Source organism: Puma concolor, chromosome B4, assembly GCF_028749965.1.
Source record: "Puma concolor isolate L17-30 chromosome B4, mPumCon1.1.hap2, whole genome shotgun sequence".
In the NCBI taxonomy this organism is placed as follows: Eukaryota; Metazoa; Chordata; class Mammalia; order Carnivora; family Felidae; genus Puma; species Puma concolor.
The window spans coordinates 57,568,847-57,592,125 of NC_141673.1; the positions used below are offsets into that span (position 1 = coordinate 57,568,847).

Genomic DNA, 23,279 nt, shown 5'->3' on the forward strand with positions numbered 1-23,279 from the left:
AACGAACATTTTTTTTTTAGAAAAAAAAACAAGATGCTTTTTGAAGTTAGTCACTAATTGCCATGTAATCCTGAACAAGGTACTGGCCTAGGAATAGAGGCAGTACTCTTTAAAGATGAATAGATGTTTGCAGAATCAGGAAAGTAGTCAATTGTATAAATCCTTCTTTTTTTCTCCTCCTCCTGTCTTTTTTGCTTTCAGTTCCTCACCATCATCCCCATTTAAGTGTCCACTAAAGGATGAGGGGAATTAAAAACAGTTTGGTAGATTGTATAACTGGTCACAACCCATTTTTTCTTGGTTTTGACTATCTGCGTGCAATCCTAGTAACTTAGAATGGGAAGACACATTTCTCTCTATGGAGAGATCTCTGGAAAAAGAGGTTATCCAGCCTCCCTTTGAGCACTTCCAGGGACAAAGCCTCACTTCTTGGTGACAAGCCATTCCACTGTGAATAGTCGTAGTTACTAGGATGTTTTATTTGTTAAGCTGAGCTCTTCCCCTGCCTTTACCTATAGCCTTAGTTCCCTGTATTGGGAAAAACAACTTTGTTCTATTTTCTGCATAATAATACCTACAGGTCATAAAACATGAGGTTTTCTTAAAGCCTTCTCTTTTACTGGCTCAAATTCCAATTATCCTTTCCTATATGACATGGAGTCTAGACCAGTGGTATTCAGTGGCCCTTTCTGCATTGATGGAAATGCTCTGTATCTGTGCTGTCACCTGTGGTAGCTACTAGACACATGCATATTGAACACTTGAAATGTGGCTAGTATACTGAAAAGTTCCATTTTTAATTTTATTTAATTTAAAATTAAATAGCTACACATGGCCGGTGGCTGTTGTCCAGGACAGTACAGGTCTAGATTCTTAAAGTTGCCCTATTCATACGTCATTAACTGTGACAGTGTAAAATGTGCCCAGACAAGATATTTGAGGTAAGTCCACCACAAAATACGGTGGGATCATGCCCATTGACCAGATTACTGGACATTAATGAAGCTTAAAATTGTGTTGACTTTTTAAGGACAGTGTTGTATTTTTGGCTCATATTGAGTTGTGGTCATCCAAGCTCCCCAGGTCTATTGTCATTTTCATGAGAATTTCTTTCACATAGGCCTTTTAAAAATGATTAATTAAAAATTCAAAACACTTACCCCAAATTAATTTCTCTAATTGCTTCTAGACCATCATTTTAGTACATTGAGAGTTGTGGCATCATGATTCATCTAATAGATGACGTGTACGTTTAATTCTAGGACATTTGCATTTGATTATTCCTACATCTGTCCATGCTCATACGAATGTTGAGAGCACAAGGGCCACAGACCCAATTGCAGCCACTGGCAGCTTCCCTGTTTCGTTGTTAATTTTGATTCCATTGTAGTTAAGTACAGTGTTATATTAGCTTCAGGTGTATAATACAGTGATTCAGCAGTTCCATGTATTCCACAGTTCTCATCAAGTTAACTGTACTCATAATTCCCGTGACCTATTTCACCCAACCCCCCACCCATCTCCCCTCTGGTGACCATCAATTTGTACTTTAAAGAGTCCTTGGTTTGTCTCTCTTTTTTCCCCTATTTGTTTTACTTCTTAAATACTACATATGAGTGAAATCATGAGGTATTTTTCTTTCTCTGATTGGCTTATATTGCTTAGTATTACACTCTCTAGCTCCATCCATGTCATTCATTGCAAATGGCAATATTTCATTCTTATTTATAGCGGGGTAATATTCCATTGTGTGTATATGTGTGTCAGCTCTTTTTATCCATTCATCTATCAATGGACCCTGAACTGCTTCCTTAATTTGGCTATTGTAAATACTACTGCAATAAACATAGGGGTGTTTTCATATTCTTTGGGTAAACGTTCAGTAGCACAATTAATTATTGGATTGTAGGGTAGTTCTGTTTTTAACTTTTTAAGAACTTCCATACAGTTTTCCAGAGTAACTGCACCGGTTTGCATTCCCACCAACAGTATAAGAGGGTTTCTTTTTCTCCACATCCTTGCCAACGGTTTTCGTTTCTCATGTTTTTGCTTTTAGCCAGGTGTGAGGTGATATCTCCCTTGTGGTTTTGATTTGCATTTCCCTGATAATGAGTGATGTTGGGCATCTTTTCATGTGTGCTGGCCATCTGGATGTCTCCTTCAAGAAATGTCTGTTCATGCCTTCTTCCCATTTTTAATTGGATTATTTAGGTTTTAGGCGTTGAACTGTAGAAGTTGTTAATGTATTTTAGATACTAACCCTTTATAAGATATGTCATTCGCAAATATCTTCTCCCATTTGGTAGGTTGTCTTTTAGTTTTGTTGATTGTTTCCTTCCCTGTGTAGAAGGTTTTTACTTTGATGTAGATCCAATAAGTTTATTTTTGCTATTGCTTCCCATGCCTCAGAAGGCATATCTAGAAGGTGTTGTTACAGGCAGTGTCAGAGAAATAACTTCCTGTGGTCTCTTCTAGAATTTTTATGGTTTCAGACGTCACATTTAGGTCTTAATTACATTTTGAACTTATTTTTTGTATGGTGTAAGAATGTGGTCCAGTTTCCTTGTTTTGCATGTAGCTGTCCAGTTTTCCCAACACCATTTGTTGAAGAGACTGTCTTTTCCCCATTGCATATACTTGTTAAAGATCAGTTGACCATATAATTGGGATTTTATTTCTGGGCTTTCTTTTCTTTGATCTTTGTGTGTTTTTTTGCAGCCAGTACTATATTGTTTTTATTACTACAGCTTTGTAGTATATTTTGAATTCTGGGCTTGTGATCCCCCAGTTTTGTTTTTCTTTTTTAAGATTGCATTGGCAGTTTGGGGTTCCATACAAATTTTAGGATTGTTTGTTCTAGTTCTATGAAACATGCTGTTGGTGTTTTGATAGGGTTTGTATTAAACCTATGGATTGCTTTCAGTAGTATAGATATTTTAACAATATTTGTTTTTCCAGTCCATGAGCATGGAATGTTTTTACATTTCTTTGAGTTGTTTCCAGTTGCTTTCATCAGTGTTCTATTGTTTTCAGAGTATAGCTCTTTCACCTCTTTGGTTAAGTTTATTCCTATTTTATTATTTTTGGTGCATTTGTAAATGGGATTGTTCTCTGAATTCTCTTTCTGCTCCTTCATTATTAGTGTATAGAAATCCACCAGATTTAGGTACATTGATTTTGTATCTAGCAGCTTCCTTTAAAGGTTCATGTCAGTCTGTGAACAAAAGTTAAGGGATGTGAGCTCAATTGCCTGTATGATCATCATCACCACATTTTCTGTGTCTTATTCACAAGGACAGTTTGTTTATTTTTAAATTATTTAAGTAAACTCTAGACTGAACATGGGGCTCAAACTCATGACCCCAAGATCAAGAGTCACATGCTCTGCCGACCGAGCCAATCAGGTGCCGTGCCCCACAAGGACAGTTTAAATACTTGGTTAAATCAAGATATTTGGTGTCTGAGATGTTCTTAGTCCATTCGTCTGTGAACCATATCAGTAAATAAAATAACATTAATTTAGCCTGATGTTTTTGTACGGAATTAATTTTCTATATGAGAACTGTTTAATTTGAGGTTCAAAATAATGTGTTTTCTGCTTTGTAGCATCATCTTAAATGAAAATCCTTTATATAGGCTAACTTTTCATTAAAATATACAAATCTAAGTTGGATGATTTTTTTCTAGCAAAAAATTACAGTAGCTTTTTTGAGGGAAGGTTTTGTGATTTATTTTGGGGTTTTTAGAGAAAATCCATTTTTCTTCATTAGAGTTCTGTTGAAGACTTCCTATCAAGCATGGTGGACTAACTGAATTCATTTCACCCTGCACCTTAAAACTCCCTTAAAAGGGAAGTAAAGGTCTAAAAAGAAAATGCACACAGATAGGAACAAAGATAAAACAGGAAAGGAGACCATCCACATGAGAGATGTCATAAAAATTTTGCACGCAAATGGACAAATTGTAACTGACTTAGAGAAAATGGAGTGGAGTCCAAAAGCAGCAGACTTCTTTTCTGCAGAACCATTCTGAGTTCAGAAATTCAAAGACTATAAGGGTTCGGGTGCAGAGGAGGACTGAAAATGGGGGAAAGGCTAAAACTCTTTTATAAGAAGGAGTGAGACCTCCAGCTTCCTCCTCCAAACTCAAAGCCCGGTGATTGACATGGACAGAAGACCGGAAGTTACCCTCTGGAGAGTTGAAACAGTGAGTCTCTAGAATTTAGGAGGCAAGACCTACTGGGCAGAGAAGGAGTGGGGATTCAGGGCAGCATCAGGGCAATTAAATCTAATCTGAACACTGAGGAGGACACTGCCTCACCTCAGCTTATGTACCTGTTAGCCCTTCCAGAGGCTAGCAATCATGCTTAGACTTACCAGACTGGAGGTTGGAGGATCAGAGCAGTAAGACATGTAAGAGATCCCATCATGAAATAGGCCGCCACTCTGCCTGCCACCTGTGGCTGGGACTCACCAGGCAACAAGTCTGTTCCACACACAGCCCTCAGTAAGTTGTTTTTGTTGTTTTGTTTTGGTTTGGTTTTTTGTTTGTTTGTTTTGAGGGAGAGCAAGCAGAGAGAGAGAGGGAAGGAGAAAGAAAATCAGAAGCAGGCTGTGCACACTGTCAGCACGTAGCCCAGTGTGGGGCTCAATCTCACAAATCATGAGATCATGACCTGAACTGAAATCAAGAGTCCTTCGCTTAACCGATTGAGCCACTCGGGTGCCCCACCCTCAGTAAGCTTTTGAGTGTTTTTTGTTAAATATAAATGGATAGCCCAGTGGTTGCCAGACTTTTGTTTTTTGTTAAATATAAATGGATAGCCCAGTGGTTGCCAGACTTTTGTAGAAGTTTCTAATAATCAGTGTTTGACTGAAATAAATGGAAAAAGAGAGCCAGAGACAGTGGAAGGAAAAGGGAATCTCAAAACAACCTAATATGTGTGGAAAGAAAAGAGGTGTTACATCCACAAAATAAGTAAAGAATGGTAAATAATTAGTGCATGACAATAAAGAATATTGGGACAATAAGGAAGAAGTCTTAGAAATTAAAAAGATAACAGACACTTTAAAAAGGCAATAGAAGTATTGGAAGAAAGCTGAAAACTCTCTCAAAAGGAAGAACCAAAAGACAAAGGATGGAAAATGGGAGAGGAAAAAATGAGAAAATAGGAATATCAGACCGAAATCTAAAACCTGTCTAATCAGAATTCCACAGAGACATCTGTGGACATAGAAGGGATGAAATTATCAGAGATACAAAAACATTTCCCAGAACTGAGAAACACACATTTCTAGGTTGAAAGGCCCTACTGAGCACCAGCAATTGAAAAATGACCTATGCTAGAGACATTACTGTGCAGTTTCCATATGCCAGGAGTAAAGAAGCTCTAAGAGGAGGAGAGAAAACACAGAACAGGTCACCTATAAGGGTTGACAGTGGCTCTTCTAGTGTGCTGCCAGCAGCATCAGCATCACCTGGGAACTTGGTAGAAATGCAGATTCTCAGGTCCCACCTAGACCTGCTGGAGGAGAAGCCATGCCCCCACCCCCACCCCCCAGTTCTGATGCCTGCCAAAGTTTGAGAAACCCTGCGATAGAGAATCAGAATGGCCTCCAGCTCCTCTGAGTACTTGCATGAGTGCTGTGGATATAGAGTAAAACAATGTCTTCAAAATCCCAAGGGAGAATGACTTCTAAATTCTGTGTACACCTAAACTATCAATCCTGTTAAGTCATCTCCAAACATGGGGGCTGAGGAAAGCACCTCTGTGCATGGTTTCTTGTAAAGCTGGTGGAGGATATGTCCCAGGAAAATGAACAAGTAAACTGAGGATGAAGACTGGGCAGCCAGGCAGTGAGATTCCCCCGCAGAGGAAGGAGGTGAAATCCCTCCAGAGCCAGGCTTCATTTTCTAATAATGGTTCTGTGAAGACTTTGTGGCAAATCTGATCTTCTGCAGAGTTCATCATCCAAATCCAGAATCACAGCCTCTTAGACATGGATGAAATCGGTCCATTCAATGTCCTCTTGATTAACAGGTGAGAAAATCAAGGTCCACAAAGTGTAGTAAATCAAAACAGAGCCAGGAAGAGAATCAAAATCCTAAGTTCTGGGGAACCAAAGATGAGTTAGCCTCTCTACTCACAAGTAAGTCCCAAGGTAAGGGGAAACTCAAACTCACAGCTGAACTCTAACAGTGGTCTGGCATATGAAACTCTCTTATGGAAAGCCTCTGCCTCACAAGAGAGGTAGAGAAAATTGTTAAATTTTAGAAATTAAATTTTTTTGTACGTAATTAAATTGTTTGAGATTCAGATAATTGTTCAGTAAGTATCTTTGACATTTAACATTAGCGGGTTCACCCTGAAATCTCTGTTTACATAAAGGACTAAATGGAATTCACACATCGGTCACCCAGGTCGCTCAGTTGGTTAAGCGTCTGTCTCTTGGTTTCAGGTCAGGTCATGGTCTCACGGTTTTTGAGTTCGAGCCCTGCATCGGGCTCTGTTCTTGCAGTGTGGAGCCTGCTTGGGATTCTCTCCCCACCCCCCACTCTCTGCCCCTCCCCCACTCACGCTGTCTCTGTCTCTCTCAAAATAAATAAACTTAAAAAAGATTCTTAAGTTGAATTCACACTTGGGGATCAAAACAGGTGGTTTCATATGTAGTGAAAATGGGTTTTTGACAAACCCTATTTCTTTTTTTCATTTTTAACATGTATTATAAATACATGTATTATATTGGCAAATAACATGTATTATATTGGCACATGAAGAAGGCCCTGATTATTGTAGAACCTCTATATTAAAACATGGCCATCTTCGTTCATGTTTTGATCCAAAAGACAATTATATTTTATGTTGACCTGGCTTTTAGCTGAAAGAACTCTTTGCTCCTTACATTAGTTCATTTGCTGCTTAGTATCATTAGTTCTTAATCAAGAATCTTTCTCCTTGCAAAAGTTTCTTCAATTGGCTGTATTCTTTGATGCCACAGTACCAGCGGACCAGTCTGAACATGTGTTCTTTTAATGAAACTTCTTAATTATCTTTTTAGAAAAAAAGATGAGCAGAGACAGTTTATTTTTATCTGCTTGGGAGAGGCTCTCTGCTTGCCAAGTCTCTCTGTTAAAAGAAGCCTAATATTATGGGGTGTTAGTTATTTCAGCCAAGGTAGTTTTCAAGGAAGCATTTTCTTGGGGAGAGAAGGTCATCATTGGAAGTGTAAGTGACCTTTAATGTATTTGCAAAATGTAACGTTTTCTTTAACAACTTGTAATTCTTTCATAAATGGGGGCTAAACTGGTTGTTTGCAAATTATATATAGAAATCAGTATTTCCTTGGGGCCAGGCCGACCCCCACTGTATTGGTCCCCATCAGTACAGTTAATACGCTTGTCCTGTGGTTGTATAGAAAGACCACAGATTCGGCAATTTGTTAGCTGCTGTCACTGAATTGGACATAAGTGATGTGGTTAGAGTAATGCATTCTAAGAAAAGGGGGCATTGCAACATATATGGTTCAGAGTGAACTTTACTGCTCACACCTTCTCTAAAAGGTAAATGCCACATGCATATAACGTTCTCTGAATAGCCAAGATTGCACGTCTTTACACATCACAGTTGAGAAACTTTAAGCTGCCTGTTACCTTGTGCAGTATGTAGGAAACAGTTGAAACTATTGACAGATATTTCTTATTCATCAAGACGCTACAGTTTAATTAGTTCAGGAATTCCAGTGTGAAAAAAAAAACTGATACTCTGGTTCCTCACAAAGAATATTCCACTCTCAGACTCTGGAAATAAACAGATACCATTTATATCCACTTAAGAGTCCATGAAATTCTTTTGAGACTCTTACACTTTGTGGAGATAGTAGTGAGTCAGAAGGTAAATCATCATACCAAGTGATCATGTCACTAGCCTCGAAAGTTATATTTTACTGTTAATTTAGTCTGGGTTTACATTCAGTGCAGGTGTTGAGAGTATCGGAACAAATTGGGACATTCTTATAGATGGGAATAACACATTTGTCCATTTTCCAAGCGGTTACAGACATTAAAATGCCAGTACAGGGCTGTTCTGCTCAGTAGCATCTCAGACCTGAGCGAGACGCAATCCTAGTCTATGTCCCATGCTTTACAAGGCCTTCCATGTCAGTGGCACAACACGAGAGTGGTAATGGCGAGTCGTGCTGAATTGGGTTCCAGTGTCCAGAGGCTGCAGAACTGGAAACCTGAGCCTGTATGTCAGGGGAGGAGAAAAGCACAGCCTGTGTCCTGGGGAACCAGATGAAGAATGGTGCTTCACCCCCAAAGTTGATCGCTAGGCAGAGGTCATTGTTATCCCGACACACCGCCATTGGTCCTCTGCACCTGCTGGTGCTCCTGCACCTGGTCTTACCTGCCCTCACCAGTGTTTCTACCCACCACTGCCAGAGCAGCTTTTCTAGAATGCACACCTGATACTGCCACCCCACGTTCGAAGTCCTCTGCCCTCCTCCCCCAGCTGATTGAGACAAAGGTCCAGTGCCTACAGTGGTTTACAGGGTCCCACTTGGCCTGCCCTCCTCTTCTCCCAGCTACCTCACTCTTGGATTCATCTCTCCCCAGTCTTGACCCAGGAACTCCCTACTCCAGCCATCAAGGCTTTCTTTCTTTCATTTCTTCCAAGGGAAGCCCTGCCTTACTCATACTTGGTTCTGCTTGGAGTGCTAGCCCCGTCTCCTTGCTCTGGGAAGTTCTGCTGACCATTGCCCCCCCCCCCCACCTTTTACTCCTAAAAAGTAAAAAGCTGGTCGTTCTTCTCCCACTGCAGTCTTATCACAGCAGTTATCACTCTGGTGACTGGTTTCATCTGCCTGCGTCTTTGCCCCACCAGAACGTAAGCTCCGTGAGGTCAGGGACCATATCCATCTTGTTCCTTGTTAGATCTTCAGCACTCACAGAGCAAATATCCCATAAGCAAATGGTAAGCTTTATTTGCCTCGGCATTCTAAAGGTATTGGGTAAAGTGGGCCGGAAGTGGGAAATTAGCAACAAAGTGAAACCAGCATGGTTGGTCCTGAGAAGCCAAGGCTATACCTGGGACTCCTGTTTTTCCTGTGGCTTCTTGGAAGCCTCAGGGAACCATCTGCGTTCCGACAGCCCAAGCCCCCAGATCTGTGTGTGTCCACAAGGGACTAATTATACTTGACCTCAGCAGTGATTTGACCATGGAACACCTTGTGCTGTCAACAGACACAGATGACCAAAATGTTCACGGTCCTTTTTAGGTGGACTTGCACAAGGTTAAAATGCCTTCTAGTACTTACACGACATACATGTTGTCTATTTTGAACAATGCAGAGATGGCATTTCCACATCAAGTCGTGGAAAAAGGCATTCACACTTTTGTTTTTGTTAAAGCATTGCACATATCCTGCCAAAAATATTAACTGCAGTGCTTTCAGTGTGTTCATCAATTTTGGCATTTATCCATATTTGGAGAAAAATTAAAGCTGGAGTTGAATTGAATCTTTGTCTTTTAGAAGCAGCTATTTGTGACCAACTCTATTAGAATTATGTTTATTTTGAGGGTTTTAGGTGATTAGAAAGGTTTTTCAATCTAGTTTTTAATGGAGCTGTCTCCTTTTTTAAAAACTCTTGCATGATATAAAGCAAGTTTGTTTTGTTTAAACTGGTACATATCAGGTGGTTATTTGTCAGTTAGTCTGAGAGCTAATACGAAACTGGTATTTGGATTTAATTCAGTTCCATTAGAACAGAGTTAAAATTCTGTGATACAGGGACTATTATCCTGGCAGTTGTAAGGGATTTTTGTGCGAGGAAGCAGGGCTGACAAAGAGGGCACTGTGCACACTCAGTCTGTAACTGAGCACTTTCACACTGCAATTTAGGAAGTGTGCAGTTCAGGAAATTGCTGGCTTTGGCTGGAGCATACTTTAACTGCAAGGAAAATTTTATTCGTCACTCAAGTAATTGGCAGTTTTAATACCTTGTTCATAATTACTTAATAAACAAACGAACATATAAACCAAAGATTGTATGGCCTGTTATCTAACCTGTAGCCTTATTTGACCAACGTGATAGACACCTGTAGGCCTCCCTCTCCTTCCCACAAAAAACCAGGTTGTTCCGTTTATTGCAAAAATCTATAGCTGAGCGTTTTCTTTGTGTTGTTAAACGTTAAGTGTAGCTGTACCAGCGTCAGACAGCCTGGGGGCCAAAACCAGATGCAGAGTTTGATGGGAGGTAGCGACTAGGGACAGGGAGGGGGGTGGAGACAGAGGGGCATTTCAGGGTTACTCTACTGTTTGTGGGAGGACATCCTGGTAATGCAAACATTTGGGTTATGTGTTTAAGAGAACATTTTTGTCCCCTAAAGTGTGGTTTTGTTTAACCCACACACCCTGACCCTAAGGCCCTGTGGCTTTTCTCTTGGACTAAATCCATCTCCGGGACCTAGAAATTGACTAATTGTCTCTGTTGCATTACCCTATACCTCACAACTAGATCAAGGAGTTTAAACACTGGCAAATCCAGATGTGGGAAATGGTCAAAATCAGAGGTCATGGCTGACTTGACTCTAAACAAAGTCTGTAAGACTTTATGGGAGTCTAAGGGGCTTGATATTTGTTACTTGTAAATAGGACTGTTAATCCTTTATTTTTTTTTAACCTTACTATTATCTCAGACAAATTCAGTTCTTAAGATACACATCACCTATGCCTGTTACCTTGTATAGGATTATTTCAAAACATAGATTCCCAGATGACTTGGATCAAGACATGAATCCCTGCAGTCCTTAAAAGTAACATATGGAGGGTTTTAACAGTATTTTGACAAGTTTTGTTAGTTTGTTTATTTTTATTTTTATTTATTTTTAAATTTTCTTACTGTTTATTCTTGAGAGAGAAAGAGAGAGACAGAACGTGAGTGGGGGAGGGGCAGAGAGAGAGGGAGACACAGAATCCCAAGCTGGCTCCAGGCTCCGAGCTGTCAGCACAGAGCCCAGTGCAGGCTCGAACTCACTAACCGTGAGATCATGACCTGAGCCGAAGTTGGACTCCCAGCCGACTGAGCCACCCAGGCGCCCCTAGTTTGTCGTTTAAATAGAGAGCATCCAACCTGTTTTCTCCCCTTATTGTCCTTTCTGGCAGGGAAATCACCCGACATTGGCGCCTATTCAGAGTGTCGGTCTTCTAGAAGCTCTGGCGTATGGCAAATACGTGCAAACCCCTGGGTTATCTTCCTGGGGTACAAGCAAGACTGGGGAGACCCTGTTTCCAGGGCATCCTTATTGTTGGCATGGTGATGGCTCTGTGAGCCGGTGTTGATTCCCACATTAGTTTGAAACCAGAAGTTAAACATGTCTGCAAGAGTGGGAAGTAGTGGCCCTTTCTGGACGTGCATCTCCATGTAAGAATTGAATTGCCAAAATAAATCTGACACTGTGTTTTATGAAATAAGCCTTGCTTTGGGACCAATATGGCTTTGTTAGGTTAAAAGCTCTAGTTTCTTAATTTTGCAGTTATCTATAATATCTACACTAGAGAAATGCTATTAGGATTAAATGGCACAACATATGAAAAATGCTTAGCCTTGGCTTGACATGTGAGACGTTCTCAACATTATTAGATTTCATATACAATCCAAGACATGGGTAGAGACCTATCCCTACTTTCGCTACAGTTTGGCAGAGAAGATCAGCAGTGTAAAAGTGCAATGTCAGAACACAGTGTAGGATCTTGTGAAAATACATACGAGGTGCTCCTAACTCAGGGACCTTCTGAGATGGTGAGAGGCCTGTGAGTTATAATAATGCAAAAGAGCTGAATAAACTGAAAGCACTATAGAAATAAGTTATTGGTAGAAAGATACACATATGAGCTGTATTTCCTAAGTTTTCTCATTAAATGAGGCTTAACCGTAGACTATGTATAAACACGTCAGCATGTGACATTCACAGAGTTCTGCCCAGAGCCTTCAGATTGTTTCCCTGTTCCTTGGATTGTAAAGAGACTTTTTTTTACAGGTGGACTCTGTTTTCATCCTGTTTCTGAGTTCTGCCCAGAGCCTTCAGATTGTTTCCCTTTTCCTTGGATTGTAAAGAGACTTTTTTTGCAGGTGGACTCTGTTTTCATCCTGGCCTTCCTAGCTTCCTACCTTGACATGTTGTTTTCCCCCGCCAAATGATGGTTTAAGAAGTCCGCACTTCCTGATCTAATATGACAAATAAGATGGCTCGCACATCAGTTTGATTCCTGTTCTCTAGCAAGATTGTCATTTAATGCTGACTTTCCCCTTGAAAGCTGTTGTGTTAATGACCTTTTAAGAGATTGACTTGGCCTCTTTTTTTGTTTTGTTTTTCATTTGTGATCTATGTAGGGCGCACCAGTGGAACTTTCAGTGATGAAATATTCTGCATGTGCACTGACCCATTTGACAGCCACCAAGCACATGTGGCTGTCGAGGACCTGAAATGTGGCTACTGTGACTAAGGAACTGAGTTTTAACATTTAAATTTAATTTAAAGTGCTACATATGGCTACCTACCATATTGGTCATCATGGTCAGGTGTTTAAGGCTGTTAATGTCAAACTTTATTAATCTAGTTCTCTAGGAATTCTTTAGACTGGTGTGCTTTTTATGTAATACTTCTATACTATTCAAAGCCCTGGAGCACATCCACTGCTTTTGAAGACTGTATAGCAATACATTGAAACTTGCTGTCTCTTAAAGAAAAAGAGAGCTCTCTAGCGTGGCTTTAAAAAATAACCCCAACCTGATGATTATTTTAAGGTTATTGGTACCTATAGTGTGGGTACTCTCCAGGAGAAGAATTAGAAATAGATTAGAAATCAAGAAAAAGAATAGGGAACTAACACACCGGTACCTAGAATGCCAACTTGGTGCTAGTCATTTTACATAACATATAATAAAATGGTAAGGAAGAAGGACTGGTAATAAAATAACATAAAGAAAAATCAGTTTAAGTGCATAGCACCTAGGTAACCACAACTGGTAAACACATTCAGATTTACATAGGAATGTTTTTCATACATTCTAATATTATGATTTACTGTTTAAGGCAAAGTTGAAGTGACTTAAGAGTTGCTGTTTAACTTTTAAAAGTACAGTTTAGAGCAATCAATTTTCCATAATTCTGAAGAACAAATTAGGAATGGCCTTTCAGATTGTTGTACTATTAACCTTGTCATCTGTGTTATCCTTAAATTCCAGAGCTGGAAACAGGATTGTTGAAGTATTACCTGAACATCTGAAACAGTTTCAATCCCTCGAAACTTTGGACCTGAGCAGCAATAATATTTCAGAGCTTAAAATTCCCCTTCCACCCCTACAACTCAAATATCTGTAAGTCAGTTCTTCTTTAACAAAAATATTCACCTATGATGAAAATATCATTGTAATAATAACAAAAAATCAACTTTAGGATATAATAAAATCTGCCCTTTTTTTAAATTGCTGGTGTATCAGCCATTTAACTTTTATTGATGTGTAATTTGCTGTAAGCCCAAATAACCACAATCTTTATTTTGTTGTACTTTTGGATTACAAAAAATTTAGACATCCGGGGCACCTGGGTGGCTCAGTCGGTTGGGTGTCTGACTTCAGCTCAGGTCATGCTCTCACAGCTCGTGAGTTCGAGCCCCGCAGCAGGGTCTGTGCTGACAGCTCGGAGCCTGGAGTCTACTTTGGATTCTGTCTCCCGCTCTCTCTCCCCCTCCCCCACTCGTGTGCCCCCATGCTCGCTCGCTCTCATAGAAATAAACATTTTAAAAAAATGTAAACAAAAAAAATTAGACCTCCTTTGAGTGTTAGAAAAAACAGGTGGAGTTAAAAGTGCTCCTTTGAAAAAATTAAACCACTGCTTGTTTCATTAGTAAGTGAATTTTATAAAAATTGGATAAGCATCTCTAACAAACTTGTATAACCTTCAGTTATTCCAGTCACTCTTTCCTGAGCAGTACGTGTGAACCCTAGTTTAGCGTTGGTCCACAAGGACCTGAATACTTAATTTTTAAAGTGTCCATTGTTACAGATGATAGTTAGGTTCTCTAGACATTATAACACAGAGAATGTTTGTGCTTTAACTTTCCAAAGAACCGGAAAGAGCAGCTCATCTTCAAACTTTTAACAGGTATATCAACAGCAACCGGGTCACTTCGATGGAACCTGGGTATTTTGACAGCTTGGCCAACACGCTCCTGGTGTTGAAGCTGAACAGGAACCGAATCCCGGCTATCCCCCCCAAGATGTTTAAACTGTCCCAACTACAACACCTGTAAGTAAAATGTTCTCTTAGATATTGTTTCCTCAGCTCCTCCTAACCCTTGGCATCTGTTGCCCAAAATCTACAACATGGCCAAAGGAGTTTAGAAGCAAGGATGTGGCTGTCTTTCCATCGAGAGCTGGAGTGGTAGAATTTCTGAATTGGAAAGAGCCTTCACAGTCACCTAGTGCAGACTCCTGCCTGACAGGGCAGGTTAGATTGTTACTGAAGGAATGCACAGTGTAATCATTGAACAATCTCCACACAAAGGCGTCATTGTGGCACAGAAGACATCGTGGGTGACTCTCAACAGCTGTGGTTTATGAGAATAATACCGACAACTCCAGGAGGCTCTGATAGCTTAAGTGGCTGCAGAGAACTGTCTCGTTAATAGCAGTGGAATGATCTGTGAACAGGCTCCTGCAACACAGTGGTTTTCAACCTTGGCTGCACATTATAGACACTGGGGAGCTTTTAAAAATCCCAATATCCAGGCCACACCCTAGACCAATTATATTAGAACCTCTGGGGGTAAGATCCAGGCTTCGGTAATTTTTAAAACTCTCCGGGTGATTCCAGTGTGCAACCAGGGTTGAAAAGGACTGCCTTAAAGAGAAAGCATTAAACATAAAAAGAATCGTCAAAGAGAGTAACCAACCAACTTTTGTAAGCAAGCTAAGCTTGACGGCCCTGCCCCCGAAATAGACCTCATGCTTTAACATTATATTCGGTATTCTCACTCTGGATAATTTAGAGACAAATATACTGAGTAGATGACCATTTAGAAATTAAAGTGTAGTCTAGTTTCAGTATTTCATTCTAAAAATACATCACACGTTTCAGAAGGAAATGCCCTCACTGCTAATAAATCAAACTTCTTCTCACTAAAAATGTTTAGTAATTTAAAACATTCCATGTAATTTAACACCGGCTGGTTTAACTATATTATAGTAATGTTGCATTTTATTACTAACTCCAGAATTTGTCATATAAGCTAACCGTTTAACTGTTATATCCAATGCAGTGAACTGAACCGAAACAAGATTAGAAATGTAGATGGGCTCACATTCCAAGGGCTTGGTGCTCTGAAGTCTCTGAAAATGCAAAGAAATGGAGTAACAAAACTTATGGATGGAGCTTTTTGGGGGCTGAGCAACATGGAAATCTTGTAAGTATGGCTTATCCTACAGTTCTACGACCATGGACCACGCAGTGAACATGCAGTAGCTTTATTTGAAATCCTATGTTACAGTCTCCTCATTTAATACCCAGTTTTGTTTCAGGTAATGTGACTGAAATTTAGAAGCACATGGTACTTTTGGCTGATGCCTTTATATCACAAAAGCTAAACATCTTGTAACAATAGGAATATGTAATAGGTTGTAATCATATGTCTCCTTTGAAAAGACTAGATAATGAACTTTTGATCCTGCTTTTGATTCTTATTGTAAATGTAGGCAGCTGGACCATAACAACCTAACAGAGATTACCAAAGGCTGGCTTTACGGCTTGCTGATGCTGCAGGAACTTCATCTCAGCCAAAATGCCATCAACAGGATCAGCCCTGATGCCTGGGAGTTCTGCCAGAAACTCAGTGAGCTGTGAGTTGCCTTTTATTCTCCCCAGGTTTGAGAGCAGGGATCATGCCAGAGCATGAGCTTCTTACCACTGATCTGTGAAATTTTCATAACAAAGTTTCCAAGGTGACAGCTTTTTTCACATGCAACCTAGTCATATTTTTGTTGTGATAAGTTGAAGCCAACTCTGCTATTTGACTTCTGGGGCACATGGGCTAAATCAGTGACGGTTATTTTCAAATAAAGAGAATTTTTTTAATTACTAGGATTAGAAACAATGTTTACCTGAGTATTATTAAGAAGGCAGAGTGTCAAAATAAGAATTATTGTGGTTACATATATCACCTGTTGTTTAGAAAACAAATCATTGTGTTGAATTGGAAAATAAAAGCTGTTGTTTGTTTTTTGTTTTTACAGGGACCTAACTTTCAATCACTTATCGAGGTTGGATGATTCAAGCTTCCTGGGCCTAAGCTTACTAAATACACTGCACATTGGGAATAACAAAGTCAGCTACATTGCTGATTGTGCCTTCCGGGGGCTTTCCAGTTTAAAGACTTTGTAAGTTACACATTTTGCTCTCCGTACATGAACCTAATTGGTTCCTAAATGTGCCCACTTTTCTCCAAGCAGATTTCCTTTGTTGTGAAGGAAATATCTACAGCCTCAGAAGTAGTGTCTTAATCTTTCCCAGATCAGTTTGATTAAAATAGGTCCATTTCATCCATGTATTTCTTAGAGGGATTAAAAAGGACAATGATCAGATTGGTTTGGTGATTACACTTAGCCTTCTCAAGATCTCCAGGAAGTTGGTAACTGCTCAAAGGGGAAACGATTGTAAATCCACTGATTTTTCTTTATAAAAATGCAGATTAGAAATTACCCAGAGCGAAAAGATCTACAAAGGGCAGCAAAGGAAGATGCCTGTTTATCATACAAGTTATATCCAGATTTAGTCCATCTCCTAAGAGAAGAGAAAATTTTGGATTAATTGACCTTTGAAATATCTCTGAAATGTTCATTTTAATGTTGTGCAGTGGGTTTTTGGTTTTTGCACTGTCAGAAATTTTTGCTCCATTCACTATTTGAAGCATGACATAATTGAAAGACATGCTGTGTGCTTTGGCCAACTCCTGCTAATGTGGTTGGAGCTGTGGTTTTAAAGTTTAATGTATTTTTCAGACTGTTCAGGTCTTTCAGAATTGAGTCATCTTGATAGAGGAATTAATAGGACAGGTTCAACTGTCTTGATTTTTGGGCAGCAATACTTAAAATGTTGTTGAGGGAGGAGGGCAGGGAGAGAGAAAATTTTGTATTGTTTTGAAAGGGGTAGAGATGATGTGAGGGATCATGAAGAATTTGTTACAAATTATATGCCACCTGGGCGGTGATCTTAGCTTTTTGAGCATATCTCTAAGGGGAGTGTTTGTATCTTGTGTTAAATATCTGGTACCGGTTTCAGTAACGTTTCTTTCAATAATTAGGGATCTGAAGAACAATGAAATTTCCTGGACTATTGAAGACATGAACGGTGCTTTCTCTGGGCTTGACAAACTGAGGCGGCTGTGAGTGGGATTTGCTTCATGTTTGTCTCACTCTCTGACCTACACGTTCACTGAAGGTCCAGTCTACAGGTTCACATTTGGGAGAGTTTAGAACTAGAGGCTTTATATCTGGTTGTTTCCCTTGGACATTTTCCCAAATGAGTATTGTTACACAAGATGGGTATTAATTAGCTTTTCTTCCTTGGGATGGTGGTTTTGTTCAACACTTTGGTGGGTTGTAACTTATTTTAATATCTAGATAAGAGTGTTAAATTGTTTTGAGTGCTTAGGCTCTTGGGATTATCATTGTATAAAAATTAATATGCTTACTAAGTCCGCCATTTTGAACTTTCAGAGTTGTATTCTGCTCACAGGAGTTTTTAAGTGGAGTGACCCAGTGTCCACTGATAGTACTGCAGTAGGTTCCAAGCAGTAGAGGAGGAAAACCTGCTTCTATTTAGCCTTAAAGTGGCCTTGTAGATGGCCAGATTCTGGGTTTTAAGTTTTCGGGTTGAGTTTCATATAGCCCTAAGCTTCTGTGGATGATGAAAGTGTCCATGGGGAGGAAGGGTAAAGAGAAGATCTCCACTATATCTTCTTTACTGATTATAGTTTTTGAGACCATTTACTTGGAAGAAAGTTTCTACCTCTTCCTAAAAAGACTTTCAAAATCACTGCTTTAATTTAACTGCCAGAGTAACTTACTGAATACCTACTTTTGCTGAGTTCTCTGCTGAACGCTTTGAGACCCTGCTAAACTGTATTACTGAAATAGATGACATGGATAACATTTTTACAGGATACGTTATTTAATTGAAGAAAATAGAATTATTCACAAATGATTTTAAAAGCAATTCTTTTCATGAGAATTCCATCCCCAAATGGCTTTAACTGTTCCAATGTATTTTTTTTTTTTCCCCAGAATACTCCAGGGGAACCGGATTCGATCTATTACCAAAAAAGCCTTTACTGGTTTGGATGCATTAGAACATCTGTGAGTGACTGGAATTTAGTTACCCTAAAGGAATCTGAGATGGTTATCTACTTATGTGTCATGAAAGATAAAGTAGAATGTAATTTTGTTGGCATCCTTTCTGTACCATAAAGTATATTTACACATCTGCTTATCCTGTACCTATTTGTCTACCTATCTATATCTTCATGGCAGTATATAGGTATATATTTTCCTTTGCATTTGAGGACATTGCTGCACGTTATTGGGTTTTCTTTTAGTTATTTTTCTCAAGCGGTGACATATTTAGTTTTCAAAAACCTGCCATTTATTGTATATACATGTCAGGCATTATGCCAGGTATTTATATACAGTCTCATTTAATCCTCATGAGAAAACTATTCAGGGGCACCTGGGTGGCCCAGTTGGTTGAGTGTCTGACTCTTGATTTTGGCTCAGGTGATCCCTGGGTCATGGGATCGAGCCCCACATGGGGCTCAGCGCTGAGCGTGGAGCCTGCTTTAACATTCTATCTCTGCCTCTACCCCTCTCCCCTGCTTGCACTCCGTCTCTAAAAAAGGAAAAACTATTCAATAGCTATTACTACCTTTATTTTGAAGTGAAGAAATGGAAGTCCAGAGTGTCCATTGATTCCATCGAACAGTTAAGATGGTGACTTGAATTTTAAAGATACAAAGACCACTCCCCGCGGTCGTCAGGCATGACATTAGGAGACTAGTAGCACTATTGGGAGGCTTTTAGTAGTTTGTTGTTGTGGTTAATTGTAAAGCAGACAGTCCATTTTCCACCTTTGTTCTTTCTCTTTTTCCATTTTGCTACCAGTCCATCGGCTAGCAATTGACAGAAGTAGGACTCAAACCGGGGCTGCCTCTGCCATAGGCGTCCCTGTGCCGAGCAGCTCTCACCTCCACGAGCTCTGCACCACCCCCTCTTAGCAACTCCTGGCACACAGTTTTGAAATGACATTCAGGGACTCAGATATTTCCAGCCACTAGGAAGGCAAGCTAGCCAACCTTGGTAGGAGTCAAAACCTGCATGAGCTTGAACCGACCAGCTTCTTACAACTGGATCTGTGTTTTATACTTGTCCAGCAAAAGTACAAAGTGATACTAAATGTCTCCACTCTGTTAGGGAATGTTTGTAGCCAAAAGTTTTAATAACTATTAACCTCGACAAAAGATGTTCTGATTTACAATACACATTTGGTTGTACCCGTGTTTGCACTGCGTATCAAGAGGGAAGATTTCATCATTATCCACGACCACCTTGTTGTCTTCTGACTCACTTGTTAGTTTGAGGGAGGTTTGGATGGCTAGCCACACCGACAGAAACAGTTTGGGCTGGAGGAGGGTGATTCTGCATTGCAGAATTTGGAAGGGCGGGCCAGTGTTGCTGGACTTCTTGAAACAAATTGCTTTCAGAGGGAAACTAGCCAAAAGGGTTTGTCATCTGACCCATTCCATTTCTGGGAAAGTGGAATTAGTGGATCAGTGGAGTATTGACCTCGGCTTTAGCTTTCTAAACCTTCTTGACTCTCCCAGCCTCTTTCTCTGCCCATGTTTGGTACCTTCACTCTGTCCTCTCTTGCCCCTCATCTCATTCAAAATCCTTTTTGTACACTCTGACCTGTAAAGAAAACCAGAGTAGTAATCATTGTGGAGAGTGCTTTAATTCAAACTGCTTGTAGGTACTAGTTACAAATGAAGTCAGCCTAGAATATTCTCTGGTTTTACTAATGTGCTTCCCAGAGTGTGTTACGGCAAGTACATCTCGTCTGAACACCGTACTGTCTTTAGCAGTGACATACATGTGTGTTGCAGAATGGGCTACTAAGAGCATAGGTTTTGAAATTGAAACTAATGGAGTTTGCATCTTAGCTGTGCCTGTCATGCTGAACAAGGTAGTAAAACCATCTTCTTTTGGGTTGCTGTGAGGAGTAAATGTTAAAGTCATTTAACCCAGTGCATGTCATAGAAAGGATTTGATGCATGATGGGTTTTTTAAAAAGGATAACTATGAAGAATTTTAGTTGTGTATTTAAAATTTACTCTCAGTAACTTCTGAAGTTCTAACTTCTCAAGTTACTAACTTGAATAATGAGAAACAATAAAGTATCACAGCAGAACAAGCCATATAACTATTTAAAAAAATACAGCAGAACAGCTTAGGCCCTTAGGAGTCAAATAACCTGTACATAATGATATAAAGCAAATCTCTTTTACTATAACAGAACCTACCTCTGATACAAATAGATATTCTTGTTCTTTGATCTAAGTTTCTTGTGTTCTTCTGGAGTTGCATGGTTTATATATTTTAGCGCATGGAGTAGTTCGGTGAATGGGGTGAGGAGTGTGGGCCCAGCCTTTCCCTGAGGCATGCAGTGACCATAATTCGCTCTAATGTATTTTGTTTTCAGAGATTTGAGTGACAACGCAATCATGTCGTTACAAGGCAATGCATTTTCACAGATGAAGAAACTTCAGCAATTGTAAGCTTTTCTTTTTCCTTCCAAGGGTTTCAAATAAAACATGGTGGGGGGAGCTCTTATGAGGTATGTCATCCTAGATCACGTGTCTATGAAAAGTGTCTAGCATGTCCTTAGCATTACTTAATTTTTATACCAGAAAGCAAAGGGAATTGGTTATTTGTTCCCTTGCTCGAAAAGAGGAGTATCTTTTTGTTTCTGTTAGGAATTTGCAATTTACATTTTTGGGACCTAATGCAGGGCAATGAATATCCCAGTAACAGGTCTTCAGTAGTGAGAGATTTTTGATATATCATCAGTCCCTCTCCCTCAGCAGGTCGGTAAGAACAAACAATATGGTGCTAATACATTTCTTACATTTTAAGGTGGACTAGAGAATATTTATTTCATAGGGTGTATTTGGTTTCCACATTCATTGCTTTGTTAATATTTACTTGAGTTAGTTTACTTGTAGAATCTGCATTTCATATAAAACAAATTGAACATAATTACTCTCCTCAGGCATTTAAATACATCAAGCCTTTTGTGCGATTGCCAGCTAAAATGGCTCCCACAGTGGGTGGCAGAAAACAACTTTCAGAGCTTTGTAAATGCCAGTTGTGCCCATCCTCAGCTGCTAAAAGGAAGAAGTATTTTTGCTGTTAGCCCAGATGGCTTTGTGTGTGGTGAGTGTACCTGTTGCCTCTGCATTCCTTCTTTTTCCCTCCAGCTAATGGTTTTGAATAAGCTTATGTTCCCTGTCTCTTTTTTTTTTTTAATGTTTATTTATTTTGAGAAAGAGTGCAAGTGGGGGAGGGGCAGAGAGAAAGAGGGAGACACTGAATCTGAAGCAGACTCTAGGCTCTGAGCTGTCAGCACAGAGCCCGACGCAGGGCTCAAACTCATGAACTGTGAGATCATGACCTGAGCTGAAGTCAGATGCTTAACAGACTGGGCCATCCCTAATGGCGCCCCCTAAGCTTCTGTTCTCTTAAAGAAGCTTCCGTGTCTGCTGAGGTAGATGTAAATGGATCTATCGTGATGATTTTAATGTTACAGATGAGAGTTTTCCAAAATGTCATTGTTTTGACATCAGGGTGGTTTGATGGAAAGAGTAGGACATTGGATCTTGGGAGAATTGAAGGACAGGGGCAGCCCTCCTGCTTCCCTAAATCTCAATCTCTGTGTCCGTGAAATGGGAACTCTGTGGACTTCCCTTCCCAACCGTGGGGTTGTTGAGAGGCTGAACTAACCCCTGTGTAAATGCTGTGTATTAAGAGTAGAAAGAGAAAAATTATCTGCTTATGATTGATGGGCCGTTAACAATTTTGCTCCCGGTGGGTAAAGCACTATAAGGAGTAGAAAGTTTGAATTTATTATAAATAAATGTAAGGTCCATTGTCATAGCGTCTAAGAATCTCAGTGTCAGAAATTTCACACTTCACATTGCTAGTCAGCAGATCGGATCAAAACCCAGGTTCTCATCTCCCTGGTGCAGGCTTCTGTCTACCACACCACACTGCTGTTTACTATTCACCACCATGGAGACCTTTGTAAAAATAAATGTGCACATAGAACACGAAATCGACTTGTGCTTAAATTTTAGCGTGTGTGTTAAGATATTACAGAACCTAATTTTACATTGGCCTTTAAAAATTTATTTGAAACTGCTTTGCCTGCGATTGTTTAGTCAAGTACAAGAAAAATATATTTTTTTAGGTTGCAGCATTAAACAGTGCCAACGGTTTCTGGAAATAAAATGTCTGATGTAGCTTTTGGATCTAAATAAGCTTTTGGCACTCATCTAGAAGGGCCTGAGCCATGCCTTTCCCATGGTGCTTATTTCACAGTTCTCTAGTCTCAAGATGGGAACGCGATTACTTTGAGACGTACATATGGTGTCCTTAGATTTTTCTGTCACTCCTTCCATTGTGGATCTAAACATTGATATACCAGATGAGAATTTTAGAATAATTCCACGGAAGAAGAAACCATCCTGATTACAGCATGGTATTGGAAGTGTGCAGCATTGGAGTTATCAGAACATTCCCATGCCCCATTCACGCATGTGCAGACACAGAGGTATACATAATCATTCTCTCTCTCTCTCTCTCTCTCTCTCTCTCTCTCTCTCTCTCTCACACACACACACACACACACACACACACACACACACTCACACACACTCACGAGTTGTTTTTCTAGAGCACCCAAATAATACATTTCAGTATTTCTAAGCTGTTTTCCTTCTGGGTTTAGACCATCTCCAAGAAACTGCAGTTCAAGAAGGTAACTTTTCCAAAAAGTAACAGAGAACTAAAAATAGCTGTTTGGAATGAAAGAGTTGCTCAGCTCTAATTATAATGTAGCTCCAACAGTGTAGCACAGCGGCCTGATTGATTGTCCACCCGAAACCCCAGGCTGA

At 39.8% G+C, this 23,279-nt stretch overlaps 1 protein-coding gene across 4 annotated transcripts in view; it reads left to right on the forward strand.

Moving 5' to 3' along the window:
* Positions 1 to 23,279, forward strand: part of LRIG3 (leucine rich repeats and immunoglobulin like domains 3) — a 49,964-nt gene that overhangs the window by 16,566 nt on the left and 10,119 nt on the right. For 3 of the 4 annotated variants that reach the window (XM_025926729.2, XM_086712942.1, XM_086712943.1), the window contains exons 4-12: positions 13,246 to 13,377; positions 14,165 to 14,308; positions 15,321 to 15,464; positions 15,754 to 15,897; positions 16,291 to 16,434; positions 17,358 to 17,438; positions 18,340 to 18,411; positions 20,807 to 20,878; positions 21,377 to 21,540. In XM_025926729.2, the coding sequence (XP_025782514.1) occupies positions 13,246 to 13,377; positions 14,165 to 14,308; positions 15,321 to 15,464; positions 15,754 to 15,897; positions 16,291 to 16,434; positions 17,358 to 17,438; positions 18,340 to 18,411; positions 20,807 to 20,878; positions 21,377 to 21,540 (1,097 nt within the window). Of the gene's footprint in view, positions 1 to 4,774; positions 6,041 to 13,245; positions 13,378 to 14,164; positions 14,309 to 15,320; positions 15,465 to 15,753; positions 15,898 to 16,290; positions 16,435 to 17,357; positions 17,439 to 18,339; positions 18,412 to 20,806; positions 20,879 to 21,376; positions 21,541 to 23,279 lie in introns of those variants that run through there. The other variant, XM_086712944.1, reaches the window with a different exon arrangement.